Source organism: Cibotium barometz, chromosome 30 (genome assembly GCF_041138505.1).
Source record: "Cibotium barometz isolate CiBa-2024 chromosome 30, ASM4113850v1, whole genome shotgun sequence".
NCBI classification, from domain to species: domain Eukaryota; kingdom Viridiplantae; phylum Streptophyta; class Polypodiopsida; order Cyatheales; family Cibotiaceae; genus Cibotium; species Cibotium barometz.
The window spans coordinates 47,544,666-47,565,249 of record NC_141075.1 but is presented as its reverse complement, the minus strand read 5'-3'; the positions used below and the strand labels follow the sequence as shown (position 1 = coordinate 47,565,249).

General features: G+C 47.9%; 1 protein-coding gene across 21 annotated transcripts in view; it reads right to left on the bottom strand.

The window, feature by feature from the left end:
* LOC147621566 (protein GAMETE EXPRESSED 2-like) overlaps positions 1-20,584 on the bottom strand; it is a 210,058-nt gene that overhangs the window by 24,671 nt on the left and 164,803 nt on the right. For 19 of the 21 annotated variants that reach the window (XR_015269849.1, XR_015269848.1, XR_015269850.1 and 16 more), the window contains one exon: positions 3,261-3,417. The exons of the other annotated variants lie outside the window; for them this stretch is intronic. Coding sequence is in view for 16 of the 19 variants with exons in the window: in XM_086824342.1 (XP_086680468.1) it covers positions 3,261-3,417 (157 nt within the window). In the remaining 3 variants the exon portion in view is untranslated. The remainder of the gene's footprint in view (positions 1-3,260; positions 3,418-20,584) is intronic. 21 annotated transcript variants of the gene reach the window in all.

The window sequence follows — 20,584 nt, the reverse complement described above, 5'->3', positions numbered from 1 at the left end:
AACGAGAGGAGGTGGCCTACGTTTCTGACACCTTATTCTAGCAGTTGCTATGTATGACATTTTATAGCCCATGGAGCAATTTTTTATCTTAGTGACGTCTTAGTGGTTTTATCTTCGTGGTAGACTTAATCCAAGCACACCCTGCATGGTATGGATGCTTGATTAAGGGAGGATGTTAGAAAATATGTGATCTAGCATCCATCCTTAGTGCAAACCTTTGTGGGACATTCTTTGTGGTACCTTAGAATAAGTGGTCTAAGGTTAGAAGACCCTCGTTTTACTTGATTATTGTGTGTAGATCAAGTAGGTGACTTTCTAATTATAGTCATCACCTTTTAGGTGAGTTAGGTGAGAGATCTTAGGAGAGAGGGAGTGATTCTAGGCCTCTAGGCACCTCCCCCTCATGAGCCTACATAAATAGGCTATGCTACTCATTCACTAGAGAGCTATGTGGAGAGAGTAGAGTGCATACTTTGTGCACTTGCTTAGTGCTTAATATACTAAGTGGTCCTTTGTGGAAATACTCTCTTCATTAGAACTTCATTAGCATGTGTTTATGGGTTTCTCTAAGTGGTGACTCTTGAGCACATTTCAATCCTCAGTGGCCATACCTCATCTTAATCTAAGTAAATGCATGTGTTGCTTCATTAGTGTGGGTTGTTTATGTACATAGTCATAAGAAACGTTTCGAGGTTTTTCAGGTTTTGTTTCGAAAGGTTTCGTCCCTCGGCTAAGAAATTGCGAGGTTTCGAAAAATCAATAATTTCATAAAGTATAGATATTTAAAGAACTTACTATAGTGGCCATTTTAAAACTTAGTGTAATGATGAAAAAATGGTGTCTTCTCACACATCTCAAGGAACCATCCATTTTTTGGTGAGGCATTATGGCGATTAGATGCTACAAGTGGTTCAATCAAGGACTCTTAAAAAACTGAAGAAGGGAAGGTAGAAATTGGGAAAGATTTAAGACATTGAAGGATGGTGTATGAAGAAAATGGGGAAAGAAGAGAGGAGAAGAAGAGCAAGGGAGAAAAGAGGAGAGAAGAAGAGGAATTACTGCATAAATTTCTGTGCTAGAAATTCCGATTTGGAAATTAGCCGAGAGAGATCAATCGTACGGTGGCCAACTCATCAAGCTTATGACCTGAAGAATGAAAGGATTAGAGGTGAAAGAAGTAGCAAAAGATGGAAAAGGGAAGGAGGGAGGGAGGAGAAGAAGAGGGAAGGAAGGTGATGAGGAGGATATGGAAGAAAAACAAAAATAAAAAAATCCCAAAAAAATCCCAAAGAAATCGGGGGTGGGGGTGGGTGGGTGGCGGGGGGGGACGAAACCTAAGATTTGGGCAAAACTACCATACTGGAGAGGTTTCGAAGTTTTCAAAAACCGTTTCGAGGTTTCAAAAGCTAGAAACAAGTTTTTTTTGTTACTATGCTTATGTGGTAACCATCTTCATTGTTTGATTTACTTAACCATTGCCAAGCTTAAGCTCACAACATGTCTTTTAACATCACCCATGATGGACCCTTGCCCGGGATACACGGTTGATTGACTTTAGCTCGGAGCTACGTTCACTAGTCCATGCTTACATGCTTCTCTACGAGACAAGCAGCAAAGGATAGACTCACTACAGGATATGCAGCTCTAGACTTATTGGAGAGGCAGTGTTTCCGGGCGCATTTTCAGGAGCTGAGGACGAAGGGTTGGCTTTCTGACACCAGTCACCCCGGCACTTATGTATGAAGCTCCCTTCTATGCACTCCATGAGAGCAATGCATAGAGCGTCCTCACATCGTGATGCTATCATGGATAATACACAGCAACCCATCTATTCCGCACCAGATCAGACACGTGATCATCGGGCCTCATGTACACGAGGTGTCACTAGTGAGTGTGCACAATTCCTTCTGAGAGCCAAATGTCCTAGATCTGAGAGGCCTCATCCCTCCACATGCCAACATCTCCAGATCCATGATATCCTTTCACAACGTGGCGAGCTTCCAACACATAGGGAAGATGCTATGGCTGCTTTGCATTCTGTCCTGGAGGAGGATAGTGATATTGGATGACCACACAATGTCATCATGTAGCATCACATGGGATACTTTAGCTTATGTAGCTAGTTTCACACAGTTTTTTTTTTCTTTTTCATGGTTCAGATTCATATGGATGCTACCTTTTTGGTCTCTTCATAGACCCTTTGGGTCTTTTGAAGCGGTTAATATATCTTTCTTTCTTTCTTTCTCTCTTTCTTTCTTTCTTTTGAGGATAGAGTTTGGCAGAGCTAAGTGGATACCCAAAGAGGACAGGAGGTTGCCACTACTATGAGATCAGAGGGAGATTTCTGTCTATTCATTCAAAGAGGGCCTTGGACCATTATCCCGGATCATGGGGAACCCAGATCAAAGGTGCTCAGCTGCAGGGAGAGTCACTACTTAGAGATACTCACCCCCAACAGCCCTCCTCTGAGCTCACCATCACCAGTATTTTCCAGCCTAGAGGGGTGGATAGGGAGGTGGCAAAGCCCACCACAATGGATATGGGAGCCTATACCATAGTGCCCCCTTGCAGCAGGCCCATAGGAATCACATTAGATCGGGCACGCACACTCGAGAGAGCTACACGCCCTCGTCGTCCCGTTGGACCCCGACCACCCTCATCTCATCAGCCCTGGATTCGGGAGATCCTGGCCTGCCATCTAGCAGCCTCATCCTCACAGTAGACTATCAACATCTCTAGCCTTCTTGTTTCACATACGATGGACATTCTGAATGGGCCCTTGCCTGACATACAGGGTTGATTGACTGTTTTTATTTAGATCTCCCATATACCCTATACATGGCATAATAGGATCTAGATTTTTCATCTTATATAATCTCAGAGTCTGAGATCTTAGCTTTCAGTTTTCAATTTTAGTTTAATTTGAGATCTTAGCTATCCATTTTCAGTTTTAGTTTACTATTGCTTTTTCTTATTTCATCCATGACAAGATCTCGTGGACACTATGTACACATCATTTTGGTCTCATAGACCCATTGGGTGTTTTGAAGACGTTAATATAACTTTCTTTCTTTCTTTCTTTCTCATGCCCTCCCTCTGTCTCTAGTTATCTCTCTCTTCCCATTTGAAATGTTCCTAGGTATCTATCACATCAAATCATCTACCTGAGATTCACATATTTATACTATTCTAGGACCTAGTACTCTACAATAAGGCTTGACTTGTGACAAAACAGATTGTTGAAGGCAATTAAAACTCACCATAGAGTGTTGATGACGGCATTGGCTTGGCGAACACAAAGCTTATCTGCTTTTCAATGGATAATGGATATAAATTTTCACTTGAGCAATTGCTATCCATACCTTGATGCCCCAAATCATTAACTATAATTGAGAAGGAAGAACCATCAACAGTTCCCTACAAAAATCCACCACAAGAAGGATCAATAGTCACATACTTTCTAGCTTACATAATGAGTGTGAAACTGCTATGTCCAACACCTTGTCTTGTCAAGGGAGGAGCAGGAGCACATTTAGCAATAGTCCAGATACCGATCCTCTTGTATGCAGATGATTAGATCGGTTCTGGCCGAGGCGGGTATCGTCATTAGCTAATCACAACATATCTCACTCTACACACAATCATTTGTTGATCACATGTACTATCAAATGTTTTCATCTTACTTTTTCTTTCAATTTTCCATGGCTCAATATATCCATGGTACCATTGTATTACTTTTGGTCTCATATGGATCCGGGCCACTATCTCCCATCATCAAACGACCTTTTCGTGCCGGATCAGTTTTACCACCTTGAGCACCATATCACAGTGGCTATGAGAGCTCTCTGCTCATGTACCTAGATCATATTTTATAGTTCTAGATTTTTGTTATCTTTCTTTAATACTATTTTGTACCAGGAAGATGTAACTCATGGATATGATGTAGCTTTTTGGTCTCATAGGTCTCTCGCTCTCTCTCTTCCGAGCTGGGTTCGGACCACCTTCCAGGATCATGGACTTCTTAGATCAGAGATGCCTAGGACTTTTTCTTCTAGAGCTCTGTAGACACAGGGAGTCCTTAGTGAGATGCAGATCAGTTGTACTTGCTCGAGGACTAGCACAGAGAGCTCTCACCGACTTCTTCCATACCAGCACTCCGAGGGCCAATCCACCCAGCATACCCAGACCACAGGCTACTGCAAGAGCTCGCTGTGAGGTGTGACACTCGACAAAGCCACTGAGTTATGTGGAGCTCGACCCCCCAGACCCCATGGCCCTCGCCCATGGCCATGCCACCACAGGAGGATCTGGGCCATCATCTCCCATCACCGTAGGACCTTCTCGCGCCAGCTCAGTTTTACCACCTTGAGCACCATATCACAGTGGCCCATGAGGGATGTATTAGGGTGATATGAGAGCTCTCTGCTCATATATCTAGATCAGATTTTATAGTTCTAGATTTTTCTTATCTTTCTTTATTACTATTTTGTACCCAAGATGATGTACCTCATGGATATGATGTAACCTTTTGGTCTCAGAGGTCATTTTGTCCTTTTGAAGACGTTAATGGGCCGAATTATATTGAACAAAGTGGGTCGGCCATTTGGAAGGTCTTAAAGTGCTTGGGCACTTGCTATGTTTCTTTAGCTTTAGCACTTTCTTCGTCAATTAGCCTTTTGGCTTCTTTTTCTGTGAGTGCTAACTTTTTGTTATGTGCCTTGCATGCAGAATGGCAAAGCTTTTAGGGATTAGTTCTGGTTGAGTGGGTTCAACCGGTTGTGGGATAGTAGTGTGGACCAGAAGAGAGTTGTTTGTAAACTCTTTTTGCAATACTTCATTGCAATGCTCATGGACTTCCACTGCACCCACATATTTCAACCAATGGGTTTTAGAGTTGTCTGAGAAGATGTACCACTCTGACCTAGGGAATCCTTCGGGCTTGAGTTTTATGTGAGCATGTACTCTCCTTGATGGGCTGCATGCATGGAGAAATGTATGGAATTATGCAAGGAAGAGATGCACGAGTATGGTAAAGAGTAAGGGGAGCTAGCCACACAAGAAGCTCTTGCTCTAGAGATTGCCCAGTTGCGAGACGTCAATGCCAAACTTGAGGTGGAACTAGAGAAGGCTAAGAAGGCAATCACAACAAAGATTCAAGAGGTCAAATCAGGATTCCGGGAGGAGCATGGAGGCCTCCGAAAAGACATGGAGGCAACCAAAGAAGAGGTTGGAGAAACCTCCAAATGGGTTGAGGTTGTGAAAAAGCAGAAAACAGTCCGCACCCCAAATGCCACATCCATCATGAGGAAGAGAAGCGTCGCCAATCTAGGGCTCTACATGTGCGAGTAACATGCTTGCAACTGGGCAACTCACCAAAAGAGGATGGTGAGACTTTATGTAGACAGGCTTTTGTAGATGCTTGGCGAGCCGGGAAGGACTTGACAAGGGAGAGGCCTCTCCTCCTCAAGTTCAAAGATACGGAGTCCCGCTTGGCTTTCTTGAAGAAGAGAGCCACCCCACCCTCCGAACCATAAAAATATACCTTGGAGATGACCTAACCCCCCTACAGGTGGAACACAGGAAAGCCGGGATGGTTAAGGTTATGGAAGCCTGCAAGGCAGGAAAATGGGCTGTTTATCGTGATGACCGAGTCATCATCACAGATAAACGCCCCACATGACGGTGCTGTGCCTATGAGACCATAGATGCATTGAGGATGGGAGTATGAAATTGCAATGGAACTCTATGGTTAGTCACAGGAGGCTTCACAGAGCCTTACAGAAATAGGGATATTATCTTCTACATCAAAGTCTTGAGAGAGGGCTACCCAAAGTGGAGGGTTATACATGGGAATTAGCTTTCAAAGGACAAACATGCACCATTGGGGGGTGCGTGGCTCGGGAGGAGTGGCATGCTTGTTTTGCCCTCATTTGAGAGGCACACTCACAATGGTTTGACACGATGAGGAGGCTCGTTTTATGTGGATGCGATTAGCCAGGCCTGGCTTGAGAGTGATGCATATTGCAGTATGCTACTTCCCACCAGAGAAATCAGAATATGCATGCAGGTTGACAGAGAAAGGGGGGACTCGCTATGCGCCATTATTTGCAGACATTGTAGAGTTCTCCCAGCAGGGAGCGGTCCTCCTATTAGGAGACTTTAATGCACGGACAAAAGGGGAACAACTGCAGACATATGACTTCCAGGGAGATGCCATTATGTTGTCAGAAATTGACTTGGCTGAGATGGGCCTCCAGAGGGCCAACCAGGATATGGGGAATGCAACATCATATGGTAGACACTTCTTGGAGATGGGGGCTATGCATGAGCTGGTTATATATAATAGGTTGTCCAGATGCCCGCAGTCGGGGACAGCCTTACATCTTTTCCGCATGGGGGAGGCACTAGTACGGTGGATTACCTCATGGGATCTCCCGCTCTTATACCACATATCTCAGACTTCACCATCCCTCGTCCCCCCATACTGGCTGACCACCCATTACTTTCTTTCACGATCTCATGCCACATCGTACCGCCCACACCCACACCCCTGTCACCACCTTCACCCGGATTCATTTCCATCACGATCTTGACCACATCTATGAGGACCACCTGTCCCGCCACATTTCAGCTCTCGACTTGTCCCTCCCTATCTCCACCATCACAGCCCAACTTTCCTCCATCATCCATGACTCCGCCCACTCCAACTTCCCCTACACCGCATGCTCCATAGCAAGTTTGCGCCGAAAGAAACGGGCATTTCTCGCCAGACGAGAACAAGAATTATACCAGCTCTTTTTGAGCGAGGACAACTCAGAAGCTTGGCGCATTCTAGAAGAAAAAAGAGCACCTACACCTATCACAGATCCTAGCCTTTGGGAAGCTTATGCACGACAGATGTATGATGTGCCAAACCAGCCTATACCACAAATGTCACACATCCCTACGCCTACAAATGTCACAACACATCTCTTTGATTCCCCCAATGTCACTAGGGCTCTTAAAAAGCTGCATAATGGGAGAGAAAAAGATAATGTGGATCTACGTGCGGAACATTTTGCGCACGGGCACCATGTATTGGCTCCTATTCTTGCCACTCTTCTTAACAGAGCACTCTGTGAAGGCTTCCCACCCTCCTGGACTACCAACACCATTGTCCCCATCCACAAAGCAGGAGATCCCATGGACCGAGGTAACTACAGGACTATCATGATTGGTCACACAATGGCCAAAATCTATGGGGCAGTACTAGAGGACATGATGAGCTCTATGGCACAGAGGATGGGAAACATAGCATTAGGCCAGGCAGGCTTTAGGAGAAACTTCTCCACGGTGGACCATATCTTTACTTTATGGGCTATCATAGAGGAGGCGAGGTCCTCAAAGAGACATGTGTATTGCTACTTTGTGGATTTCCGCAAAGTCTTTGACTCTGTCCCTCGATCTCATATCTGATAGTACGCTTGCAGGAGCTCCAGTTCTCGCATGAGATAATATGGGTGTGATGGCACTATATGAGGCAGTACTCGGCCGAGTACGTGCACCTGGTGGGACCTCGGGAGATATATGTAGCACTATTGGGGTTAAACAGGGCTGCCCACTCTCACCTACACTCGCACAGCATGGCCAGTCACTGTACTTACCATTATATGGGGATATTATGGAGTTCTCACAGCTGGGGAAAGTCCTCTTGCTCGGGGATTTCAACGCCAGGACGAGAAGCTAGCAAGTCCCACTACTCGATCTGAATGACCCTATCAGAACACAGGAGCTGGACATCACTACCGCAGGGCTGCAAATATCATCACAGCACTATGAGGAGGTCACGGTGTATGGGAGATATTTCTTAGAGCTGGGAGCTGCACATGGTCTTGTTATCTATAACGGGGTGTCTCAATGGCCCTCCTCCGACGCCCTCACCTCCTTCCTTCACTCAGGAGGTACTAGCACCGTGGACTACCTTTTGGGATCTCTGGCTTTGCACACCTTCTCCCTGACTTCTCCATCCCCCCACCCCCTTTTGAAGCTAACCATGCCTACCTCTCTTTCACTCTTACTTGCACACCACCCATCCTTCTGCCACCACCCCCCATCTCACATTACACTCAGGTGCATCATTGTCCTCTATGAGTCCGTCTCACTCTGGACAAGTGAGAGCCCCACGAGGTACATCACAAGAGATTTCCAGGACTATTGGGGCCTCAGCTGAGATGCGAGGGGAGTGACAGGAGCTTGGCCATAGGTTAGGCAAGGAGTTGCTCGGCAGTGTTGTCTTCAGGATTTGCCACTTTCACACTTTGTCCCTCCAGCACAGAGGTTAGATAGTTCTTGGGAGATTATTGCTATCATCTCAGCCTGGAATATCTGGAAGGCTAGATGCATCGAGGCCATTGAGGGTACTCCCGTTCTTGTTTCTCAGTGTCTTTGCAGGATTTGGAGTGATATTATTCACACCATCATGGCTACCTGGGCCAGAATCCAGGGATCTTCGAGGGCTGCAGAGAGGAAGCGCGGCCAGTTTATGAGAGAGTGGGACATTGGTATCTTTTTCACGTCCTCTCATTCGGGACCCTATTGGCAGCACAGGGCTCCTGATTGGTTGAGATCTCCACCTTTTTTGGTGTGAAATCTCCATTTTGTAAAATTTTTTCATACTTAATAGAAGTCTCCTTTCTGGAAAAAAAAAAGAGGACTGCCCTCTATCACCCACTCTTTTTGGCCTCTACATTGATGAGATCTCGACCTTCATTGACGGATTAGGCAAGGCTGGTCCCACACTTCTAGGCATATTGATCTCCATACTGCTTTATGTAGATGACATTGTCCTCCTCTAAGACTCAGCTGAGGGGCTTTAGAGACAGTTGGATGCCTTACAAGACTTTTGCACTTAGCGGGACCTCTCTATTAACCTTGGTAAAACCAAGGTAATGGTCTTCAATACCTCTCGCCCCTTCACATCCAGATTAAGCTTCACATATAGAGGTTATCCTGTGGAGATTGTCTCATCCTATGTCTACCTTGGTGTCACTTTTAGTGGCCCACGCTTCACCATGCTTCCCGTAGCACATGCCAGAGTGACATGGGGATATACAACCTTGAGCTTACTTGAGCGGCAGTGCTTCCAGGCACATCTCCAAGGGCTCAGGACGAAGGGCTTGTTTTTTGACACCCTCATCACACCAGCCTTGATGTATGGAGCATCCTTTTGGGGGCCAAATTTATCGGATGAGGATTGGTAGCGAGTATGATCCGCAACAAACCATCAGACCGACACCAAATTATCCAAGCAGAGTTTGCTGCAGCCCCGATGGTAGTGGATGCGCTCTTCCAGACAATCACATACCTCCATCACATCAGTCACATAGATCCCCATAGGTATCAGAGGCTTGCCCTGGAGTCCTCAAGACAACTAGCACTTGAGGGCCACTCTGGAGTATGTTATCCACTAGTTTCCACTTGGTTCTCAGTATATGGGCTCTGCATGGATCACCTACCCCCCTTTAGTATAGTTTGAACCCCCCTTTTCTCCGGCTATCTCACGAGGATACCAACCGGGTTATCCGGTTAGATCTTCTTAGCCTCTACACCCATTGCACATGGATGACACCTCCGGAGCTCCCACGAAGATGCACTTCTACAGAGATCACCTCCTCACACTCACTGAGGATGGATTTATCCAGTAGCCGGGCTACTTGAGTGTTCACATGTCCCATGCCATGCGGATTGCGATTGGCCAGATATGGGTTTCATCCCACCGCCTCAGAGTGGAGATAGGTAGACCTAAGCGCATCTTCAGAGCTAGGAAGCTTATACGGAGACCCAGAGAGGAGAGGATCTACCGATTATGCCACACGGAGGTTGAGACGGAGGAGCATTACATATGCCGCTATGAGATCCGCGGAAGGTTTCACTATCTATTTCATGAGGGATTTGGTCCACTCTCTAGGATCATTGACTTCCAGGACCAGCGTTGCCTAGGCCTCTTCTTGCTTGAGCTCCGTAGACACAGGGACACCTTATTGAGAGAGCTTCAGCCCCAGCCACCCCACTGCCTGCCTCGCCAGCCAACCATCACCAGTTTCTTCTGGACCTAGGAGGTGGAGAACACCGATATAGTGGATCTTGTGGACTCTCCACGAACCGCTCTGGACCTACCTCTCTGGAGCGGAGTTACCTCGGACCGAGCCTCCGTACTCCAGTGTGCACAACGCGCCCCCCCCCCCCCCCCCAAACCATCGGCCACGATCACCTCATCAGCTCCACATCCACGACATGCTCCACCGCCATCGAGCTACCTTTCCATGTGACATAACTAAGGGAGACCTCTCGGCCATACTCATTAGCCCCATGCTTGATATTTTGGAGAGTGGTATACCATCTACTCGGAACTGATGTTGATCTCATGTTTCTATGTTTTTAGTATTCCATGATGAGTTTCCATGGACAGATTTGTATCACCCCAGAGAGATAGCTGTGTTTATGTTTTATTTTCCATTCCATGATGAGATATGCCATGGACATTATTGTATCACTTTGGTCTCATAGGCCCATTGGGTCTTTAGTAGATGCTTAGTATCTCTCTCTCTCTCTTGTATCAGATCCACCATGATGTAACTTTTGGTCTCATAGGTCATTATGGCCTTTTGAAGACGTTAATATAACATTTCATTTCATTTCTCTCTCTCTCTCTCTCTCTCTCTAACAGACCAAGCCACTCACAGAGATACACATGGCAGTATGGAACTGTAATGGTTCACTATGGGTGCAGCCTAGACGACTGGAGCATGATATGGTGGGGAGAGACATCATACTTCTAACAGAGACACATCAGAGCCCAGAGAGAGGGCTACCTCGAGTAGAGGGATTCCAGTGGGAGTCAGCATACAGGAGGACCACACGCCAGGGTGCCTCGAGAGGGTTGAGGGGAGTAGCAGTTCTATTGAGACGGGAGCTACAGGGGAGACTGAGAGTGGTAGCACAGGATCCAGAGGCCAGATACATGTGGATCACCTTACAGCTCTCACAAGACAGGGTTATATACATAGCCCTATGTTACTTTCCTCCATCAAGATCCTCCTATGTCAATACAGTATGTCAATACAGTATGTCAATACAGAGGACATGCCAGAGGAGGAGGAGACAGGAGCCTCGCCATACACTTGTCTGTCAGAGGAGATTATGCATTATTCTACACTAGGGGATGTATTTCTTACGGGTGACTTCAATGCCCACACACAGAGCAGACAGTGTGAGGTGTATGACTATGATGACATGGAGATCCTCCACCCTGTGGATCCAGAGAAGATAGGGGCTAGTCGGGCATCAGAGGACACTGGACCAGACAGAGGACATTATGGGGACCACTTACTAGAGTTGGGAGCCAGGCATCGTCTCGTTATTTATAACGGGATGCTATAGTGGCCGGGATCAGGAGGACTGACATGCTTCCCACATGGGGGTCATACACGGACCGGAGGCACGGTGGTAGACTACATTATGGGGTCTTTGGAGGCATCACAGCTTGTCACCTCATTCTCCATCCCACCTCGTCCTATTGGGGCAGATCATACATACTTGGCATTTTCACTAGCCGGATCACCAGTATCACTAGCCCCCCACATACCCACGCCACACACTACCATCTACTTCACACATGACATGGCAGACATATACATTGGCAGAGTAGAGGATGGGCTCCTACTCATGGATCCCATGGCACCTATGGATACCATTACAGCCCAGCCGGTATCACTCCTACACACGGCTGCATTACAGAGCTTCCCACATCGTGTCCACTCAATAGAGCCTGCGAGATCTGGGACTATGCCCTAGAACAGATGGTATGATGACGAGTGCAGAGCCCTATACTCACGGCTCCGCATACAGAGAGCCTCGGGAGCCATCACAGAGCAGGAGTCGAGGAGAGAGATGAGGAGACTTACTCACCTCAAAAGGCGGGCCTTCGCAAAGATACAGGAGCTAGAGATCTTCCATTTCTTCATGAGTAGAGATAGCCCTATCTCATGGCGGCACTTCAGAGAGCCCCGGACACTGACACCCATTGTAGACCCACAGACATGGCACACATATGCAAAGGGCCTATACCACACCCCACAGCAGCCACCTATACCTCAGCCACAAGAGCCTCGACCTACCACACCTAGCTTCTTTACCCACTCGATGGTAAAGGAAGCTATCCGCCGCCTACAGCATGGACGGGTCGCCAACCATATGGGCCTACAAGGTGAGCATCTCATATATGCAGTAGATTCATTGGCTCCTTTTCTTGCACACCTGTTTAACAAGGCACTAGCAGAGGGTTTGCCTATGGAGTGGACGATGCACACCATTGTGCCGATCCACAAAACAGGGGATATGCTCGATCCGAGCAACTACAGGACGATTATGGTTGGCCACGTGTTGGCCAAACTCTATGGTGCAGTGTTGGAGCAAGAGCTTAGCTTATATGCTGAGCGAGCAGGTTTACGCTCATCAAGGCAGGCAGGCTTCAGGAGAGCTTTCTCTACCGCTAACCATGTATGCACTTGGAGATGTATGATTGATCAGGCCAGAGTGACGAAGAGAAAGCTCTATTGCTGCTTTGTGGATTTCTGCAAGGCATTTGACACAGTACCACGAGAGAGGCTCTTTCAGCGCCTGCAGTCTCCTGGCATACCAGCAGATATGACATGGGGCATCTATGCATTATATGAGCAGGTTTTTGGGCGAGTTAGATGCCCACGAGGTATGTCCAAGCTATTGCTAGCACCATTGGTGTGAAGCAAGGATGCCCACTTTCCCCCACGCTATTTGGGTTATACATTGATGAGGTGGCTGACTTCATTACACGGGGAGGTGGAGATGGAGTTGATCTAGCAGGTACCTCAGTACATATTATGCTTTATGCTAATGATATTGTATTAGTGTTTGAGTCTCCAGGAGGTCTACAGCAGCATCTACATGCACTCCATGATTTCTGCACACAAAGGGGTCTTACTGTGAACCTTGGGAAAACCAAGGTTATGGTCTTTCATGCATCGAGACAGGGTAGGAGTCAGCTGACATTCACTCTCACAGGACGCCAAGTGGTGGTGGTGACATCATACGTGTACCTAGGGGTTACCTTCTCTGCAGTAGCCACGCGCTTCACCATGTGTTCAGCAGCCAGAGCTAGATTGACACGGGGATATGCAGCATTGGCTATGCTAGAGAGACAGCACCACCAGGCGCATTTTTAGGAGCCCCGGACGAAGGGGTGGCTATTTGACACATTAGTCACACCGGCACTGATGTATGGAGCAGCGGTATGGGCGCCACACCTTGCTACCCATTGGTGGACACAGATAGAGAGACTACAGGCCCTCATGATGGCACGCATGATACGCAGCAAACCGTCAGTACCTCATGACATTACCTGAGAGATTCAGAGAGATGCCACAGGACAGATTGTCATACAGAGCTTTTGAGGCATCTAGACAGCTGGCTGAGGCAGGAGTCAGAGGATCATGGTATGCACAGGTCACACATTGGTTCTCACAGCATGGCCTAGACATGGATCATCTACCACCATTCCAGTATGACAGGGATGAACCACATATCCATCTCTCTCATAGTGAGAGGAACAGAGTATTGAGACAGGACCTATGGCAGCTCTATACACGAGAGACATGGATATCGCCTACACATCCTCTTCCACCGAAGATGCTATACTACAGAGATCACTTCATGAGTATCACTGATGATGGATTTATAGAGAGGCCTAGATACATGGAGGGCTTTTTACCACACGGCTCCCGAGTGGCTATTGGTCAGCTTAGAGTTTCATCACATCGATTGGAGATTGAGACTGGCAAAGCAGCACGGATCCCTCGAGAGGAGAGGGTATGCATATTGTGCAGAGAGGAGGTGGAGAGTGAGGAGCATTATGTATGCAGATGCAGAGCATATACAGCCATCAGAGAGAGATATCCCATTTTATTCAGAGAGCCACATTCCCTACGCCAGATCTTTGAGGCAGCAGACCAGCGCATACTAGGGAGATTCATTCTAGACATACAGCACAGAGAGACATCATTACAGGCTGCTCTGACAGCTCCAGAGGGGGGACGACAGACACAGATTACTACATTTTTTCAGAGATCCATCCCACTCCCAGCCCCTCACAAGCAGGGAATTACTCTCCAGAGAGCAGACACTTAGAGCCTGTAGGAGACAGAGGACACCTGGCTTTCGGACACCACGTCTATACCAGAGAGAGATGACAGAGATCAGAGCTCAGTTTCACAGAGAGGGTGCGGAGCGACTGGCTCGCTTCAGAGCAGACCCAGGCATGTTCTTCAGGGAGATGTGGACACCCCCTTCATTGATGTATACCATTTTATACCCCAGTATGGTAGAGGATGGAGCTAGCTAGGTTGCATATCATGATTGTATACTCCATGCATTTAGCTTTGCATTCTCCTAGTAGTAGAGCTCCATCCCCTCCCCCACTCATTGTACTTATTACACACCCAGATTCAGCTTTTTAGTTTAGTACTTTTTCATATTGTTGGGATGACAGAGGATACCCCACACAGGTACACTGATTTGTCTCATAGACCGAGTTCAGTCTTCTAGAAGACATTAATAAAATCTTTCTTTCTTTCTTTCTTTCTTCTCTCTCTCTCTCTCTCTCCCGCTGCCTGCCTGCGCCCCCCATCTCTCTCTCTCTCTCTCTCGCCCTGCTCGCCGCCGCCGCCCTGCTCGCTTCCGCTTCCCTGCTCGCTTCCGCTTCCCTGCTGTTCGCCCTGCTCGCTTCCGCCGCCTTCCCTCCCGCATGCTGTCCCCCCTGCTCGCCGCCGCCACCTGCTGTTCGCCCTGCTCATTTCCGCCGCCTGCTTCGCTTCCCCCTCCCGCCTGCTGTTCTGTACGCCGCACAGTTCTGCTGGCAATGGCCAGTCTATCTATCCGTTAGCAGCCTGTTTGCGCCCTTTTCCGCACCCACCCTTGCTCAGGCCCCCAAGGCAGCAGCATAACTCTCTCTCTCTCTCGGTTCTTCCATGGCTTCCCCCTTGCGCAATCCGACGAAGGCGACCTTTATGGTCACAAACAAGAGGATAACAAATGTGGAAAAGGAAATGAAGGAATGGAAGGCAGAGATGGAGGGATGGTGGAAGGAGAAAGCCAACTTTCTCCAAATGGTATTCAATGAGGGTAAGCGGTGGAAAGAGGAGAAGGAGGACCTCGTAGCGGAAGTCAAAGACCTTCACGGGGAAGTCAACACGCTCAAAGGCGTAATTTCAGCTCTTCAGAGGGAGCTTGCAGAGGCCAAGGCAAATGGTGGACTTGAAGAAGGTGAAATTCAGCCATCCATGATAGAAGAGCTCAAGGTTATCAAGGAACAAGTACGGGCAATTAAGGAAGAAGAGAAGCAAAACGAGGCAAAGACTTCCTCATGGGTGGAAGTCATCACCAAGACGCAAAAGAAGATGGATGAAGCGGAGAAGTGGATAGAGGTCGCCAAGAAGGGTAAAGGTAAGGAGATAACAACCCCTACACCTACAATCATCAACATGACTTTGGAAGAGGAACAACGAAGACGTACACGTGCTTTGCATGTGAGGATTACCGGCCTTAAAGACGGGGATAAAGTTGAAGAGGAGGTAAAAGAGCTTATGGTGTTGATGGGGATTGACAGTCCGGCCCACGCAAAGGCCTGGAGAGTGGGCAAAAAAAGCGGAGGCAACGGGGAAACATCAAAGGAAAGAGCTCTCATACTTCGCTTCCCCTCTATTGAGGCAAAGAAGGAGTTCTTGAAGAGACGACCCACTTTAAAGAATACAGGCATTTTTCTTGGTGATGATCTTACTCTTTCACAGCTTGCACATATGAAGGAAGTTATGCCAGAGATTAGAGCGGCAAGAGAAAAGGGAAAGATAGCATTTTATAGAGAAGGAAGGGTGGTCATCGTGGAGCGACGCTCTACATGACGGTGCGAGACCTATGGGACCAAATTAAAGCTGGCAGCCTGGAACTGCAATGGATCCCGCAGACTTGATGTAGGTGCCTTTGAGGACAGCTTTAGAGATAGAGATATAGTCTTCTACTCGGAGACTCACCAGGCCCCTGGTCAGATGATGCCACAGGTGACAGGATACAGATGGGAGACAGCTTGCAGAGTAGGGACGAGATCGGTACACAGTAGTAGAGGATCAGGAGGGGTGGCAGTTCTTTTCAGGGAGGAGCTGCAACCGCTTCTACACATCGTTCGGAGAGATGATCAGGCCAGATATATGTGGGTGAGACTGAGGGCCGACACAGGCCGATTCCTGTATATTGCCATATGCTATTTTGCTCCTAGTACATCGACATATGCAGCACCTAGAGGGCAGTCTCCTTTCTCTGTGCTAGATGATGACATATGGGAGTTCTCTAGGGATGGAGACATCATCCTGTTAGGGGACTTTAATGCCCGGACGGGCAACCGCCAGACAGCCTTTTATGATACCTCGGAGGAGATGCTGAGAGAGCTGGACACTCTGGATATGGGATTAGACAGACGCTCACAGGATGTGGAGTGCACAGAGTATGGGAGATATTTGGTAGATATGGGGACTGCACACGGGTTGGCCATACTTAATGGCTTGCAGAGGTTTCCGTCAGCAGCTAGATTTACTTGCTTTCCACATAGACATGGTGCTAGCACAGTGGATTATGTTATGGCTATGCCCAGCTTTGTTTCATGCATTGAGGACTTCACAATTGGATCTCGGCCCATTGGGGTAGTAGTGGATCATGCATTGTTGACATTGACTATCTCTTTTCACTTTACCACAGCTCAGAGGACACGAGGGGCAGATCACACTCGATATACTTTTACCTCAGAGACTGATGCTGTCTACACAGATGGGATTTATAGACGTCTGTACACAGAGAAGCCAGGGAGACCTTTGGAGGAGTTGACCCATATACTGACAGAGACTTTACATGATGCAGCGAGAGAGGCATATCCACATACTCAGCCTGGACAGAGACAGCGTTCTAGATGTATGCCCCAGAACAGTTGGTATGATGAGGAGTGCAGAGAGACCAGAGCCCGACTGCAGCGGGAGGTTGCTTTGGGAGTCACTACTCACCGACAGTCACGTATTGCCTTCCGACGCCTTGTGCGAAGGAAGAAGCGGGCCTTCCTTGCTCAGCTAGAGCAGGAATTATACCAGCTGTTCTTGAGCCAGGATTCGAGGGAGGCTTGGCGTCTGTTTCATGAGTCCTCCCCTGCTTTGGCCATCACTTCTATAGAGGTCTGGGGTAGTTATGTAGCATCTCTATATACAGTTCCTAGACAGACACCTTTTCCTGACCCGCCAGCACCATGCCCACAGACATGTACTTTCTTTACCGCAGAGATGGTAAGGAAGGCCATTGATAGGATGAAGACTGGGAGAGCATATGATCATGATGGATTGGTCGCTGAGCACTTTATTCATGCGAGAGACATGCTGGCAGAGCTTCTAGCAGTGATGTTCAATCGTGCTATGTGCGAAGGCTTACCCGAGACTTGGAGTAGGTCCACCATCGTGCCTATCTTCAAGTCAGGGGACCCTATGGAGCCAGGTAATTATCGCACTATTATGATTGGTCACACACTAGCACGATTGTATGCATCCATTCTTGAGCAGCAGTTGAGTAGATGGGCAGAGAGAGTTGGCATTCGAGCAGAGGGACAGGCAGGGTTCAGGAGAGGTTTCTCTACTCTTGACCACATCTTGACTCTACGGGCCATTATTGAGGAGGGCAGGTCGCATGGGCGACGGATTTATTGTAGCTTTGTGGACTTCCGCAAAGCATTTGATACAGTGCCCAGAGCCAGATTGATGAGGCGATTACAGGAGATGGGGGTACCCACAGAGCTCATATGGGGGATTATGGCTTTATATAGATCAGTTGCAGGACAGGTACGCACCCCAGAGGGGGTCTCTATTTTGGTTCACTCCACTATAGGAGTGAAGCAAGGTTGCCCGTTATCTCCTTCACTGTTTGGTATGTATGTGGATGAGGCTTCTGACTACATTGAGAGATTGGGGGACAGAGGAGCCCAGCTAGCAGGTACATGGATCCCACTATTGTTATATGCTGATGATATTGTGTTGATCTCTGACTCCCCTGAGGGTATGCAGCGTCATCTGGATGCTTTACATGAGTTTGCACATGATAGTGGATTGTCTGTCAACCTTGGCAAAACCAAGGTTATGGTGTTTAACACCACGCCATAATGGGTTAGGCGATCAGCTTCCACATTTACATATGGGCAAGAGATTGTGGAGTATACAGATGCATATACATATCTTGGGGTAGTATTCAGTGGGCCAGTGTTTTCGATGAGGAGAGCAGCAGAGACTAGATTGACTAGAGCACATGCAGCCCTGGGTGGTTTGGAGAGGATGTGTTCGCAGGTTCAGTTTCAGGAACCTCGAATGAAACTTTGGCTTTTTGACACTCTAGTGACATCAGCTATGCTTTATGGAGTGCAGATATGGGGACCTTCAGTGGGCCATCACAGCGCAGGCGGGTGGAGAGGTATGGAGAGGCCTTTGGTATCTATGATTGCTAGGATTATTAGAGCCAAGGCCGTGGTACCTCATGAGATTATTCGAGCAGAGCTGGCGGCTGTCCCTCTGGTGATTGAGGCTCTTACGAGATCAGTCTCCTACATACATGGCTTGTGGGATCTCCCCCGAGACAGATATGCACGCCTCGCCCTGGAGTCCTCCCGACAGTTAGCTTTACAGGGAGACACGGCTTGTTGGTATGGACAGATGACATCTTGGTTCCAGGCACATGGTTTTAGCATGGACAGATTGCCTCCCTTCCAGTATTCTCTGGAGGCACCCTCTCTCACTCTCACACGGACAGAGATTACCAGACTCATCCGTCAGGATTTAGTTCAGCTACATATTAGGAGGACATGGATACAGCCGACTGAGGAGCTGGGCACGAAGATGGCTTTCTACAGAGAGCATTTTCTTCAGCTCACAGCAGATGGTTTTGTGATCAGACCCAGTTACATGGATGTACACTTGTCTCATGCAGTACGATGCGCTATTGGTCAGATTCGCACATCCTCACACCAGCTTGAGATTGAGATTGGCCGATATAGAGGTATACCAGCTGAGGCCAGGATATGCCGAGTATGCCATGGGGAGCCAGAGACAGAGCTGCATTATATATGCCATTGTACTGCATACTATGAGATACGTGGTCGTTTCCACTGTTTATTCAGAGAGGGTTTTGGACCACTTTCCAGAGTCATGGGGTACCAGGACCAGAGGTGTTTGGGATTGTTCTTGCTGGAGCTGCGGAGACATAGAGATAGCCTGCTTAGGCGCACAGAGAGCCAGACTCAGAGGCACATTACAGATTTCTTTAGTCCAGCCATCACTGCGCCAGATGGACCACAGCAGCAGCAGGACATGGATACCGCCCACACCAGGGATACACTGATTGATCGTGCGACTGAGCTTGGGTGGTTCAGACGCCCACGACTACGGAGGAGGGCATCCCAGCATAGACGGAGGTTGCAGCGGCAGATTCGGATTATTCTTGCGAGGCATGCCGGACACCCAGTCAGGGTGTTGACCACAGAGGATATTGAGGAGATCCGCCAGTGTCCGATGCGGCACATATTATGAGATGGAGGCACCTCCATAGTGTACCCCTCCGTCCCACATGATATTGTATCCCCTCACTATATTCCACTCACCTCCATAGCGTACCCTCCCCTCACTATATTCCAGTTCCAGTTTCATTTTCTAGGTGCCAGTAGTATCATCTTTATTTTTCATTTTCTGGGTTTTTTTTATCCAGACATTGTATCAGATCCACCATGATGTAACTTTTGGTCTCATAGGTCATTATGGCCTTTTGAAGACGTTAATATAACATTTCATTTCATTTCATTTCTCTCTCTCTCTCTCTCTCTCTCTCTCTCTCTCTCTCTCTCTCTCGCGGTTCCTCGAGAGCGGCTCTTTCAGAGACTCGTGACACTGGGAGTACCTACAGAGATGATGGGGGAATTTATGCTCTTTATGAGCATGTGGTAGCCAGGGTCAGTTGCCCAGGAGGTATGCCTATAGACTTTGCTAGCACCATTGGTGTGAAGCAAGGATGCCCACTATCTCCCACCCTCTTTGGGCTATACATTGACGAGGTAGTAGACTATATTCAGTGAGGAGGTGGAGTCGGCGGGCAGATCTCAGACACACAGGTACATATTATGCTATATGTTGATGACATTATCCTGATTTCATAGACATAGGAGGGACTACAGTAGCATCTAGGGGCTCTAGAGCTTTTCTGTAGAGACAGAGGCCTCACAGTGAACCTTGGGAAAACCAAGGTTATGATCTTCAATACATCGCCAGCAATAAGGAGGAGATCTATTTTTATGTTTGAGGGCAGCCAAGTAAACGTCTCTACATCTTATGTATATTTGGGGACTACATTCACCAGCAGAGTCGGGCGATTCTCTATGACGTAGGCAGCTCATGATCGACTCACCCGAGCCTATGCAACCTTGGCTATGCTAGAGAGACAGAGCCATCACCCA